The 15,112-nt window shown below is 27.5% G+C and overlaps 1 protein-coding gene across 1 annotated transcript; it reads right to left on the bottom strand.

The window, feature by feature from the left end:
- Positions 1-3,168: 3,168 nt before the first annotated feature.
- On the bottom strand, positions 3,169-11,050 carry LOC101247234 (WAT1-related protein At1g25270-like). Its single transcript, XM_004243008.5, has 7 exons — positions 10,768-11,050; positions 10,441-10,503; positions 9,165-9,281; positions 8,044-8,290; positions 6,245-6,403; positions 5,899-6,050; positions 3,169-3,631 (listed from the first exon to the last, which is right to left on the bottom strand). The coding sequence occupies exons 1-7, from the start codon at positions 10,959-10,961 to the stop codon at positions 3,382-3,384; spliced, it is 1,182 nt and encodes a 393-aa protein (XP_004243056.1). The 5' UTR covers positions 10,962-11,050; the 3' UTR covers positions 3,169-3,381.
- Between the last annotated feature and the right edge of the window lie 4,062 nt (positions 11,051-15,112).

The raw sequence follows: 15,112 nt of genomic DNA, 5'->3' as shown, positions 1-15,112 counted from the left end.
CTTCAAGCTTCATTTCTTTACGCTTGTGCTTTAGATAATTCTTGAAATCATTCCACGAAGGAGGCAACTTCTCGATCATTGCAGCCACTTGAAAAGCTTCATTTACTACCATATCTTCACCAATCATATCATGGAGAATAAGTTGAAGTTCCTGCACTTGTGATCCAACAGTTTTACTATCTACCATTTTATAGTCTAAAAACTTTGCGACCACAAATTTTTTCAAGCATGCATCTTCTGTCTTATATTTCTTCTCAAGTGTATTCCACAACTCTTTTGAAGTTGTTATTGCACTATAGACATTATATAACTCTAAAGCACTCAAAATGTAACCTTTACATAGGAAGTCTGATTGTTTCCATGCTTCAACAATCATAAATTTTTCCCTGTCTGGCATATCATCAGCAGGTACTGGAGTATCTTCACTTGTAAATTTCTGCAGACCAAGAGTGGTAAGCCAGAAAAATACTCGTTGCTGCCATCCTTTGAAATTCACACCTGTGAATTTACCCGGTTTTCTCTGCTTGTGATACAAGAGTTCGGGTTGGTGCAGCAACATCCACTGTAACACCAGTGTTTTCCATTTCTGATAAACAAAATTGATACAATATAAATAAGCAATAAATTATAATTGCATACTTAAAGGAGTATAAAATCACAAAGATTTTTGTCTCCACCAGAAACACGGATTTAAATAATTTCCTTAAGATTGTTCTCAATCTGTGTTAAGAAAATCAGAAATTACTGATTGTAATAAATCATTCAGAAACACGAAGTAACTAAGATTTTTAGAACCAGTAAATAAGATGAACAGAAATTTATTTGTAAAAATAATTTAATCTGTAAAACTTACCAGAATCTTGAATACTCTTTTTTGATAATTTAGGAAGAAAATCAAGTCCACTGAATTCACAGTGTCCCCTTAAGGAAATTATTCCCCTCTAGTATCCGAGGTTTGATTTGGAATATAACCTCCCAGGATAAAATGATCTTAATCAGTAGAGTATAGATACCAAAAACTCTACTGTCAGCGAATCAATCCACAGCAGGAAAGTACACAAAGAAAAATTTGTTTTTTAAGAAGTAGGAAGATCTGAAAATTTCGTTAGTAAATATTCTGAAGACTGAATGGTATTTATAGGCAAGAAGTTGCAACCTTTCAGAACAGTGGCGGGAATTTTTAAATATAACGGAATTTAAAACGGGTCACACGCGCGGTTCTGAGTCGGGTCGGGTTAACTAAAAAGTTGAAAACATTTTCGGTTAATTTAAAATAATTTTTGGCCATTTAATTAATTAAATAAATGATTAAAATAAATTTGTCCAAAAAATTATCTCTCAATCATTTGCCGAAGCCGAAGCGAGCGACGACGACGACGGCGCGAGGGGGGTCCCTCTTTCCAACCCTTTTAATAATTAATAGGAGTATTTATTTATTTAAACTCTCCTATTTTCATTTCCATTATCGATGAGTTTTTTATTAAAACATTAGAGGACTTTTCAAGTTCTCAACCTTTCAAGTTCTAAACTTTTCAAATTCCTCTCCTTCCCTCTATTTTCCATCAATTCTTGCTACATACCCAACAATATGAAGCCACAATCTCTTCTTTAGAGAATTCTAAAGATCTTTCAATTGTTACCTTGGCAGTTATCAAGTTGGAAAATTACTCAAACTTATGGTATAAGACTCGAGACATTTTGAGAAAAAGGTTTGGGATTGTTGCTTTTAAGTCAAGGAGGAGTGACTTTCTGATACCATTATACAACTTAAAAACCTGGAGATTAACTCCACTTTCTGATGTACCATTATACAACTTAAAAACTAGGATTAAGTTCAGATAAATAAGGTTGGAGTATTTGGCAGAATCTGATAGTTAGTTGCTATATTTTAGGCTTTAGTTATTGGAGATAATGTTAGTTTATTTTACTTCTTTTCTTTAGTCATTTAAGTTATGAATTTAACCTTGTTACGTTTTCTTTTCTTACTTAGTGAACATTTGTTGTTCTCCTGTTAAAAACCTATAAGGTTGTGCAAAATAAAATAGTCATATATATATATATTTATAAAATTATTTTTATTTTAACATTAAAAAATTGGCAGGAAGAATGATCAATTTACATAAATATTTGTATTAAAAAGGATAGAGGGATCAAAGTGAATCATCAAAAAACCACCATCACCCACAACCCAATAACAACCACTAAACTATGCTAAACTGGTAGGAAATGTTCACTGACTATAGATAAGGAAAAAGCATAGGTTCTTCGAATTTGTTGTGAAAAATAAATTATACGCTTAAACTATTATAACGATTTATTACATATATTTATTATTTAAAATTTAATTTATTTATCTTCTGAGATGTGTAATACCACTCTCACAATATGTGATGTGTTACTCTCGCTGCCACATCAGTGTCATGTCAGTATCATGATAGAAATTAAAAAAATATTCTTTTTTATTTTTAATTAATTTTTCTTTTTGATAACTATATTTTACACTAATTAATCTTCAATTGATTATTAAAATTCTCTAATAATTATATTTTCTTCATTATCAAAATTACAATAAGATGAAAATTTTAACAATGGCCATCAAGAACACTAATAGAAACATGAAGTTGATTTAAGGAGTGGAAAATTCTCCCGACATAGCTGCAGTGGTTTAAAAAACCCTCCAAAAATTTATCCCACGAATGACAATAAAAATTCTTGTCAACAAACACAAATCAAAACCAACAAAACTTAGATTGATGATAAGTAATTTGCTAAGCAAGCTGAGAAGAAGTCGAAGAAGGAAGAAGGAAAAACTTTTACTTAAAAGAAAGAGGAGAAAATTGTGCTTCCTCAAAAGGGTGGGGTTGAAGTTTAAGAAATGTCAAGAATGGGTGGGGTTGAATTGAATTTTGATTTTTTTTTGTCCTACATTAATAAATTTGACGCACCTAATCTATATATTTTTTTAAAAAATATTTTGCCACATCAATTTTTTGAGGTAAATAAATTCATTTTTAATTAGTAAAGATATGTAATAGGTCTTAATAATAATTTAAATGTGTAACTGACATTTCTGAACAAGTTAAAGGAGAAATCTATGTCTTTTTCCGACTATAGATAAATAAATAAACAGAAAATAAATCTTACCGTTTGCATTAGAAATTACACATGTCAACAATCCAAATAAGTACTATTATCAAATAGAGAAAAATTCGTTCGACCTGAACTAAATCCAAATTAAACAACACGAAAAATAAGCTAAGTAAATAAAATCAAAAAGGAGAATAACGCTATGTCTTTAATAAAGGTGCAACAATTACATTAGTTATACTGATAATGTATTTAACTAAAACTAAATTCTCTTCATCAAGAAGGTAAGTACTTCTAGACCTTTGAATCAAGATCAATAGATTCCTTGTCCTTTTGAACTTGTTGGCTTGATAGTTGTACAATTTCATTCAAAGCATGGAAATTTGGAGCAACTCCAATGACATTGCTAGGAACAATAGGATCTTCTTGGTCAGATTCTTCGCAGTTTATTGAAGGTGTCAATTTGGAAGTCCTTCTAATTTCTTGTTTCTTCCCCCATAACACCAAGTATAATCCACATATTATTATTGCTCCTCCTAACACACTAATATTCCAACACATATAAACAAAGTTACATTCATTTTCTTATATATATATAAAAAAAGAATAAATAAAAATACTAGAATAAAGAAAATAAAAGAAATATGTGATTCAATATAAATCGAGCAATTGAAGTCAACTTAGGAAAATCTGTCTAAATGAGGGGTATTTCTAAATTATTTCATAATAGCTTAGGTATATTTGACTTTAGAGTATAACTAGGCATAAACTTAACTATTAAATAAATGTAAATGAATATCTTTGACCCTTTTCCCTTAATTAAATAATCAAACTTCGAGTTTCTTAAATTTTCAGTCCCTCTACCCATTAGTACCCCTTACTAACATCTTTTGTTTTCCCTTTCTCTCAAACCCTAATCTTTTCATTTTTATTTTAGACAATAATTATTTTTTAAAAAATCAAATTCTTTGAAGAATGTGATCATGATTTGCTAATCCAAGCTCAAAAGATGAAACGTGCAGAGAGTGAGAGAGGAGAAAACAAAGGATGAGGGAAAGAGGAAGAGAGAAAGAGAAGAAGGAGAAAACAAAGGCTGAGTTAAATAATAACCTATAAGAGGTTACTTGGTATCTACTAAAGAGACTACTTATGCATATATTAATTTGTGCATAAATTATACAAACATTTGGTAGTTATATATGAAGTAAGTTATTCATGTATAGAATAAATACAATATTTATTTGCAATTTATAATACCATTGAAGTTGTTTTGAAAGATACTAGTGATATTGATGTCTAATGCAACTAAAAACTCAGAGGAAACACCAAGAGTTGGAGTAGATGCGTCAATAGCTAGTTATGAAGTAAGTTATTCATGCATAGAATAAGAACAACATGTATTTGCAATTTATGATACCATTGAAGTTGTTTTAAAAGAAACTAGTGATATTGATGTCTAATGCAACTAAAAATGCAGGGGAAACACCAAATATTGGAGTAGATGCGTCGCAAGTTGATTCAAGTGATGTTGAAGATGTTGAAAATTCTGGTTAGCGCATGTTTTGCAAGTTGAGAACAATAATGTAACTAAACCTTGGACTTTGGTTGCACACAAATTCAACTAGGAGTCGGACCCTTTTCTTGACTAGTCGAAATAATTCTCTAGGTAGTGAAAAGGGTGCGACTGAAAATTTTCAGGAAAATGAGAAGAGGCAAGATATTAGTAATGCCTCAAGACCTACTATATTCGAATATCTTGATGCTTTAAGAAGGTTATTGGAAAATATGGTAATACTATGCCTTCAACATCACATATTTCTGGAGTAGATTATTCAAGAAAATCAAGATGTCATGTTACTCAAATACAATCTAATGGTCAAGTCACTCATGGTTATATTGAACACGTCGGCTCGTAAGGTCCCTTCTCAATCTTTGGAGTCGCTTGGTGAATTTAGATAGTTACCCATGTCAATAGAGAATGACAACAATTTGGTGAAGCAAATTCCACCACCTGTTTTAAATAGAAAATTACGTCCAGAAGCTCTTATATTTGTGCCTAAAAGTGTGATTGCAAAGAAGAATGAGTCAAGGACCTTAGAGTCAATATTCAGCCCATCTAATGCTTATACAATTAATTTTGGCGAGGACTATTTTGATGAAGATGAGGAACACAATATGTTGACACATGGTTTAATAGAGTGGTTAGGGAAGAGGATATTTCGCCTAGGAATCAAAGAAGTGGAAGAAACAAAAGCAAAAGAGAAAGCACATGAAAAGTAATCAGTAGGCTAAACAAAATCCAATAAATCCATAAAGAAGTGATGAATTATCAATTGATATGTTTGAAGGAGAAGACAAAAGGAAAATAATCCAACTTACTTCAGATGGACAATCAATTTTCTTCACTCATGTTGTGATATTTTTGTATTATTTTAGCATTCTCATTTGTATCATCATAGAGTAAATTACAAACTTCGTATTGATCACAAAAATACTTAGTTGTCTCTAATTCTTATTTTCTTCGTGTTTGTTAGTTAGTAGAGGTTTGTTACCTCATTAGTGTTTAGGAATGGTAAAGTCAGACCTAGCCCCCTTTGCTTATACTTGTCCCTATCAATATCTTTTTATTTTTAATAAAAGGTTGTCAAACATTCTGTCTAGTGATAAATTTGATCTTGAAAATTGTATTTTATTTATTAAATGAGTTTTTACTAATGGAGTACCCAAACATTAAAACGTTACCTACACATAGAAAAAAAATGAAAAAAAATGAAGATATGTACAATATGTAAATAGTGCAAAAAAGAATACCTTCCCAAGTGTAATTTCTCGTTGAGAAATAAAGAACCGGCAATGGCAACACATACAAGCATCAAAGGGCTGAAAATGGACACGAACAATGGACCTCTCATTCTTACACAAAACATCAAGAAAATGATTGCTAATCCAGAAGCCACTACCCCCTACAAAAAAAAAACGCATCTATATAATGTCAAACATTTCTATAACATCATCGTTTGTCTGAATATCTTTTGACCACTATAGCCAAATGTAATTTAGAGAACATATGATATAACATAACATTCAAATAAACACTTTCAAAGAAATTAGACGTTAAAGTGAAATGTTATTGTAACGAATAAATGTTATAACATACCGCATAAAGTACTGCAAACAGCCTAAGGTTCCATCCTAATTTCCATTGGGTCCAATCTCTTTCAGTAGAAATGGCATAAACTCCAGCTTGAAGTGCTCCCATAATAGACATTAAGGCAGTGCTAGAAAAATGACAAGGGTACAACTCACTCATTTTGGCCTAAACATTAAACATTAGCAAATAAGTGAACAAAATAAGAGGAAATATCAATAGTACTATCAAATGCCCTAGAATGGTCAGACAATCAATGAAAGAACATGAAATCATTCTGTTTTAATAAAGATACAAGAATTGACTTTAATTTATTTTTATCGTTAAAAAGAAGTTGGGCCCACAAATGTCTTATTTCACATAAGACTATAAGAGCATATCTGGACCTACGTACATTTATATTAAGGGCATATTTGATCCAACTTAATTTCTAACCATAGTTTTATATAATAATTTGTGTTATTGCACTTGTGAAACAATTTAGTTAAAATGTAGTGAATTTTCTCATCACTTTAAGGTGTCATATAACTTATAAGTTATAACCACATTATGAGCAACTTTTAAACAAGTTATAATGTATAATTTAAATTATAAATGCAAGGTGAAGACACAATAACTATATTATCATAAATCTAAAAAAAAAGATATTATATTTTTATTTGAAATATGTTTTGATTTCCTAGTTTAGAGATTATGTACATTTCATATCATGTATGCAAATTTGGGTTTAGTTATCAATACAAATGAAATTCTATCAATGTCAAACCAAAAGAAATTACTACAATTTAACTAAATTACTTCATAAATGCAATTTCATATGTTACTAAGTAGTTATGTTCATAAACTAATTTGGATCAAATATAGCCATACTAGTATTTAATTAACATTCTGCAATCAAGTATAGCCTAACTAGTATTTAATTAAAATTGAGTGAAAATAAATTAAAGTCATTTATGGGCCAATTTTTTTAATGTTAGGTAAATTCTTTTTGACAAATGAATTTAGCATATTAAGAAAATACTCTTAATTAAGGGTGTGTTTGGTACGAAGGAAAATGTTTTCTTGGAAAACAAGTAGATTTTGGACTTATTTTCTCATGTTTGGTTGATGGTGAGTAGAAAATATTTTCCGGAAATGATTTTGTATTTGATTTATGAATGAAAAATATTTTTGAGGAATATCTTTTATTTTTACTAGAATAAAAAATAATTAATGAAATTGAAAATATTTTTTTAAAATAATTTTTTTGGATGGTGATGATAGGGGGTGGGGGTAGTAGGGGGGGGGCAGAGGGATGGGGTAGGAATGAAAAATAAAAATTTGAGGTTGATAGTATTTTTAAAAAATAAAATTAATTTTTTGGGGGGTTGAGGGTGGGGGTGAGGGGGCTGATAGGGGTGGGTAGGGGGCTGGCCGCGGGGGGGAGGTAGAAGCTTAAAAATAAAAATTTGGAGTTGAAAATATTTTTAAAAAGCAAAATTAATTTTTTTGGGAGGGGGGATGGGGGGGCAGGGGGAAGGGTGGTCAGAGATCGGGTGAAAAAATAAATTTTTGAAATTGAAAATATTTTTAAAAAAATTAATGTTTGTTTTCCAAAAAAAAATGTAATTTAAAATTGAAGGAGAGTTTTGGAAAATGTTTTCCTTAATTTTTTGAAGGGAAGTTATTTTCCTTAATTTGAGGAAAATGAATTGATTTGAAAAAGCATTTTCCAAAACTTTTATACCAACCAAACATAAGAAAATTGAAAAATATTTTGTAGAAAATATTTTCGTTCATACCAAACACACTCTAATCCTTTTTCATACCTGAAAAATGAGGGATACTGCTGAGGAAAAGCAACTACAAATAGCCAAAATAGGACCCAAAATATGAGCATATGGTTTTTGGATTTGATGAGAGGCTGCCACGTGTCCTTTGAGGTCAAGTTTAATTGACCAAGTTTTAATTTCCAAGCCTTTGTAAAAAGTGAGAAGCATAGCCCCACCTATTCCAATTAATGTACCCAACACTTTTGCTTTTCCTTCCCTTGTCTTCAAATCCAACTTCTCCAACCTAATCAAATATGTCCAAACATGGTGAACACGTATCGTTTAGTCATAAATTTTTAAATATTTTTATAAAAAGTACTTTAAATTTTTAAATTGTAATTTTTAGTAGAAATTTTTTTTCAATTATTTAAAAATGAACAATTTTCATCCTTTTGTTTGAATTTATTAGAAAACTGACAAATTCCACAAAAATCAAGTCATCCAAAAGTACTAATCGTGAATTTTTTTGATAACTAAATTTATCATTATGCAAAATCTTTTAATTTAACAGGTTTTTTTCATTTTTTTTTCATATAATTTGATATTAAAATATTATTAATTACATTTTGATTTATTTTTTTATTAATTGAAATGAGTTTCTTCTATATGCTATAAACGGCGTTTGTTGGAGACTTTCACTTCTAATAATGTAGAATGAAATCCAAATGCGAGATATAATCGATATTTTGATCACTTCAATATCAGATTGGTCAAAAAAATTATTAATCTTAATACATTTTAGTCGCGAAAAAAAGTAAAGATAATTAAGTTTCAACTTCTTTTCGTTACTAAATGAGAAGAAGAGCAGATCATGTATCTCCACTCCTTTCAGGAGGTAATGAAATTATGCAGAAAAACTTTGTTGAGGATCACGTGAACTGCTTATGTTTTTGTAAGATTCCTTACTTTTTTAACGATATGTAACTGAAGGATGAAAACTATTCACTTTTAAATATTTGAAGAAAGTTTTCTTTTAAAAATGATGCTTAAAGGATGTAATTTAATTTTGTGATATATTTTTATTCAAAAACTCGCCACCAAACAACTTTTCAATATAGCCAAAAGTATACTTTGTGCAAAGGGATGAAATTAATGTAGTAAAAATTTGAAATATATACCTAAAGAATGTGGCTATAATGAAAGTAATGCCAGGTATGAGATTAAGTGTAGCTGTAGCAAAAGTTGCTGAAGTTAGGACTAAACTTGCTGCAAACAAATTTTGTGGCATTGAACCCCTGCATATATAAATATAAATATAAGTATATAATAAAATTAAAGTAAATAAAAAATAAATTAAATAAGAAATAAATGCATGAACTAATTAGCTAATTGCAGACATGTACTTAATTCAAAGCGCATTAATACCAAAATGTGATTTACAAGAATCTAGTAAATTGCAGAGCTCATAATTAATGACATCCTTTGATTAAAAAAAATAATCAAAATTTAAGAAATTTAAATTCATCTGAAAAAATTAAATTTTAACTTTAGTATTTCTATTATTAAAATCTAATGGAGATTAAAAATAAAACAAAGTAATTCATTAATCAACTTTTGTTCAGTCAAATAATATCACGTAAAATTTTTTATATATATATATATATATATATAAAGCTTTTTACCATTTTATTTTCTTTTAAATTTAGAGAGAGAACTCCTCCATTTACTATTTTGTTCATTAAGATATGAGTGTAATAGATTAGATTATGTGTACAAAATGAATATTAGTATAATTTATTTATTTATTTTTACGCTAAATAATATTTTTGAAATCTAATAAGATTAAATATTTTTGACCGTAACGGACTGGATCATTTTTTTCATAAAAGTGGATTTAATTTTTTTGTTTTTATGTAAAGGTGAGAAAATGAAATCAATTTCCACAACACGGAAATTCCGCAATTGTTTATCTATATGTTTAATTTTAGAATATTTAATGCTAAATGGCAAGAAACTTTAAAAAATTATAATTTTTTTAATTTTAAAATAAGCTAGTTTTTTTAAACTTTTTAATCGAAGAGAATTAAAGTTAAAAAAGATAAAAATAATTTTAAAAAATAAAATAACGTAGATAAAAAAAATTCTGACCAAATTTAGTGGCCAAAAGAATTTTTCCTTAAAAATATACTAAAATATAAATAAAATTAAAGTAATACTTAATACATATAAATACTTTGAATTGTATATAAAAATGTCATTTATTAAAGATAATAGACAAATCAGTTATGACAAAAATCCTAGCTGGAAAAGTCAAGAATTCTCATTAAATAAAAAAGATTTAATTTTTTTTGTTTTCATTTAAAAATAGTCAAATTAATATTTAATTTTGTAAATATTTTTCACATAGCACGTAGATAATCGATTGAATAAATGAAATAAAAATGGAACTCTTACCCAAAGAGTGCAGAAAGAAACGCAAGCAACATTACCATCCATGTCATTTTTGGCCTACTCTTCCTACATATATCAAATGAAAAAATGTTAAAAAAACTATTCAAAATATTTTGATTAGATCGATAAAATAAAATAAAAAAAATAATGCATTCATATTAACAAAATTAGAATTCTTTTTTGAATTTGTTTGTTATCATGCATTTAAAACTAGTTTGATAAAAAACAAACAAGAAAAATCATATTCTATAACACAAATGTTTCTGATAGTGAATCGTAAATTATAAATTATTTGACTCTGAAAAAATAGAAACGCGGAAAGTGGAATACCTATCAAAGTAGAGAGCTAAAGGAAGAACGGTAGCGGAAGCAAAGAGGAATCGATAAGCAATTAAAATCCTTAAACTCATTCCATCATTTGATGCTAATTTATACAATAAAGTCATTCCTGCATAACCTATTTGTATAAACACCATCATTATAATTGGCTTTAAACCATGCACTTTGTCACAAATCTTCCCCATTATTTGTAGTTTTAGTTTGAAAAAAAAAACACTATATGTTATACATATATATATAAGAAATAATAAGAAGACAAAGAGGTGTGCTTAGTTGGATTATTTTTGGTTTGGAAGAAAACAATTAATAGGGGAGTTAATTGTTGAAAAGAAAATATGTGTGACAGATATACTATAACAATCCACGTGTGGTCAAATTGCTAGAGACGTCTTAACTTTTTTTTTGCATGTAAATATTAACAAAGAAAAAAGAGATTAAAAGCTTTTAATGCATTAATTTTTACTGTACGTCACCGCTTACGCTTTGCTCTGCTAAGTTAATTGTTTGAACTTTTTAAAAGTTTTATTTATATATTTGTATTAAATTTTTCAAAATACATTAATTTTTTAAAGAATTTAACTTGAATTAACTCGAGCAACATGGACCATCTACCCAATTTGATTACTTTGGAAGTAAAAATAATTTTCTTACATATATCTCACAACCTCCCTAATTATAATCCTTGTTACTCACCCAAAAATATCAAATGTGTCTATAGGACTCGCTTCGGGGCCACTCTGGGGTAAGGATTTAGTGAAACTCTTCGAGACTTAAGTGTGGGATTTAGTTCTACTAGATTTACGCTCTAAGCATTCGATTGTACGTCTTAAGCACACCCAATGCTCGGGATTCGCCTAACAAATTTTACATAAATTATGTGTTAAAATCTCTAATTAACATTGTTAACCCTCATAATTCTTGAATAAATGAATGATCTATAAAGATAACAAGATTGAGAGTAACTCAAACAATAAATGTAGTATCACATATTTACTATTTGATAACACTTTGAAGGTGATTATGTATTACGTACATTTCTCTTAAAAATATGCAGCGAAATTTTACTTTTTCACTTATCATTGGTCTTCATGGTGTCGTCATGTCTATTATCATATTTTATTTAACTATTTGAAAGTAATTTTATTTTTATTTATGAAAGAGTGATATTCACTAATACTTGTAAGTTTATTGATTAATAGATTATTAATACTTATCTCATTAAAAATCATAATATAATTTCTATATATTATAGGTTCTTCATACAAAAATATTTGTGAAATAGTTGAAAGGAATTTAATTAGTAATAAAACTATAAAATTTAATATACATGAGATTATGCCCCTTAAATCCATGAGACTTATGCTCTTTATTTCGAAGCTTACGCTTCACCCCGTATCGTATAAAAACTCTCGCCTCACGCTCCTAGCTTTTAAAACACTGAATACAAATTGCATGACAATTTTAAAAAAATATATATTAGTAACATAAAAAGAAAAGTAGCTGGGATAATACATCGATAGCTTTTTAAATTGTCTAATAAATTTTATTTTATACCTAAGTTATATGTATGTTTCACTTACGTGCATCTAAATATATGATAAAATAATTTTGAACTAAGCATATGAATATATGATAAAATAATTTTGGACAGACTCAAGTTACCATTACTTAGTCAAGCTCAGAGAAAATATTATGAGGAGTCCGGAGTCTAAAGGGTATAAAATATTAATAAAAATTTTAAATCGGTAAATAAAATTTTATATTAATCAAAACGGTAAAATCGCTGGAACAATAGCGATTTTCTCCACCGGAAAAAGTAAAATCGCTGCTACTCCAGCGATTTCACCGTTTTGATTAATATAAAATTTTATATACCATTTTAAAATTTTTATTAATATTTTATACCTTTAGGCTGCGAACTCATATTATAAGTAAATCACTATTAAAATTGGTAAAAAAAAAAAAAGATAAAATTTTTTTTGCAGTAAACTATAAAATATTATCATATCAGACTAAGAATAATATAACTGTAGGGCACAAAAAGAAACTCGACCATCCTTCTAGGTAGGGTGGTAGTTTCTTGTGCCTTCAAACAAACCAATTAGTTATAATTAATCAATGCCAATTTTTTTCTTACATCCTATGTATTGTATTAATTATCTACATTTTGTTAGAATAAATATCTCAAAAGGTCACTTAACTATGTAAAATAACTATGTGAAATTATTTGAAAAAGTTTCTCAACTTAATTTTGTATAAATAAAGTCACTAAATTTATAAATTTTCTTTTATAAAGTCATTCAAATTAAACTATTTTTCTAAAAAATCATTATAACCAAAAGATAAAAAAGATAATTACATAAATCACCCTACAAATTTAGTTTTATAATACTTACATTCATCTTAGTTTATAATATTATACTTACCTTTTTTGTTTATTAATAATTATTTTCTTAATCCAATTGTTATGAATATAAAAGTACGAATTTGGCTACCCTCCATTACTCTTTTTTTTCTAGTCAACTACACATAAACATATGACTTAACCATAATTAAGTGAATAAGCTTTGAACAAATAATTTCTAAACTTTGATAAGAAAAGATATTCCCTGCTAAACTTAGAATCCATTGATTTCGACATATGTTTTATATTCAATTATCATTATCGCTCATTATTTAATCACTTTCTCTGTTTATAAATTTATTTTAAAACATTATATGGAGAAATAAAAAATAAAAGAAAGAATCATCATCATTAATATCAATAAAATCGTTTAATAAGAATGGAAAATAGAAAATGCATTAGAATTACAAAGGTAAAAATATTTACAAAAATACTACTTTTTAATCTTCTTTCATAAAATAATAATAAAAGAAACTATTAATTTTAAAGGGAAAAATATTTTGTAACCCTACTGTTGATAGACTAATCAAAAAACGTTGATAAGTTCCCGTTCCATAATTTTAATATTTAAATGCAAAAATATCAAAAATAAAAATAATGATATTAATATATCCCTATTAATTAAGTTAAGATCATTATTATAAATAAATAAATAAAAATAAATAGATATAAATATAATATTATAAACTACAATGAAAGTAAATATTTTAAAAATTATACTTTGAAGGACGATTTGTGCAATTATCTCTTTTATCTTTTGGTTGTAATGATTTTGTAGAAAAAGTAATTTAACTTGAGTGACTTTATAAAAGATAATCTACAAGTTGAATAACTTTATTAATACAAAATTAAGTTGAGTGATTTTCTCAAATAATTTCACATAGTTTAGTGACCTTTTGAGATATTTACTCCAATCTTTTTGTGCAATTTTGTTGGTTTATTTTGTGGGAAATGGAAAATATTACCAGTACATTATATAACAAACAAACCAATTAGTTATAAATCAATGTCAGTTTCTCTATGTATTGTATGAATTATCTAACATCTTTTTGTACAATTTTGATGGTTTATGTTGTGGGAAATGACGAATATTACTTGTACATTATGTAACACACAAACCAATTAGTTATAAATCAATGTCATTTTCTTTCTTACATCCTATGTATTGTATTAATTATCTACATCTTTTTGTACAATTTAATTTGATGGTTTATTTTGTGGGAAATGGCAAATGTTACTAGTACATTATGTAACACACAAACCAATTAGTTATAAATCAATGTCATTTTCTTACTTACATCCTATGTATTGTATTAATTATCTACATCTTTTTGTACAATTTAATTTGATGGTTTATTTTGTGGGAAATGGCAAATATTACTAGTACATTATGTAACAAACAAACCAATTTGTTATAAATCAATGTCAATTTTCTTTCTTACATCCTATGTATTGTATTAATTATCTACATCTTTTTGTACAATTTTGATGGTTTATTTTGTGGAAATGGCAAATATTACTAGTACATTATGTAATACAGATAGGGAAGTGCTAAATGGTCAAAATTTGGCCAAAAAATTTAATAAATTAGAATTTTATTTTATTTTAAAATAATTGATCCTTTTTTTTTCATTTTTTAGTTAAAAGGATAAAAATGTTTTAAAACGTGAAATGACATAGAAAAAACACCATATTGGCTAAATTCTAGCCAAATTTTCTAGCCAAAAAGAGTTCTCCATAAAGATATAGTTTCACTTAATTATGAATTACTCCCTCCGTTTCAATTATATTTCACCATCTTAGATTTCTCGTGCGTTAAGAAATTAAGTAAGTTTTTTATTTTACCCTTATTCATTTATTTTTGTGAAACTTAAGTTTTCATTTAATGAATAAAAATTAATTTATTTTGCTTAATTAATTTAACCAATGAAT

Source organism: Solanum lycopersicum, chromosome 7 (genome assembly GCF_036512215.1).
Source record: "Solanum lycopersicum chromosome 7, SLM_r2.1".
Classification (NCBI taxonomy): domain Eukaryota; kingdom Viridiplantae; phylum Streptophyta; class Magnoliopsida; order Solanales; family Solanaceae; genus Solanum; species Solanum lycopersicum.
This window is presented reverse-complemented; position numbering and strand designations above follow the sequence as displayed.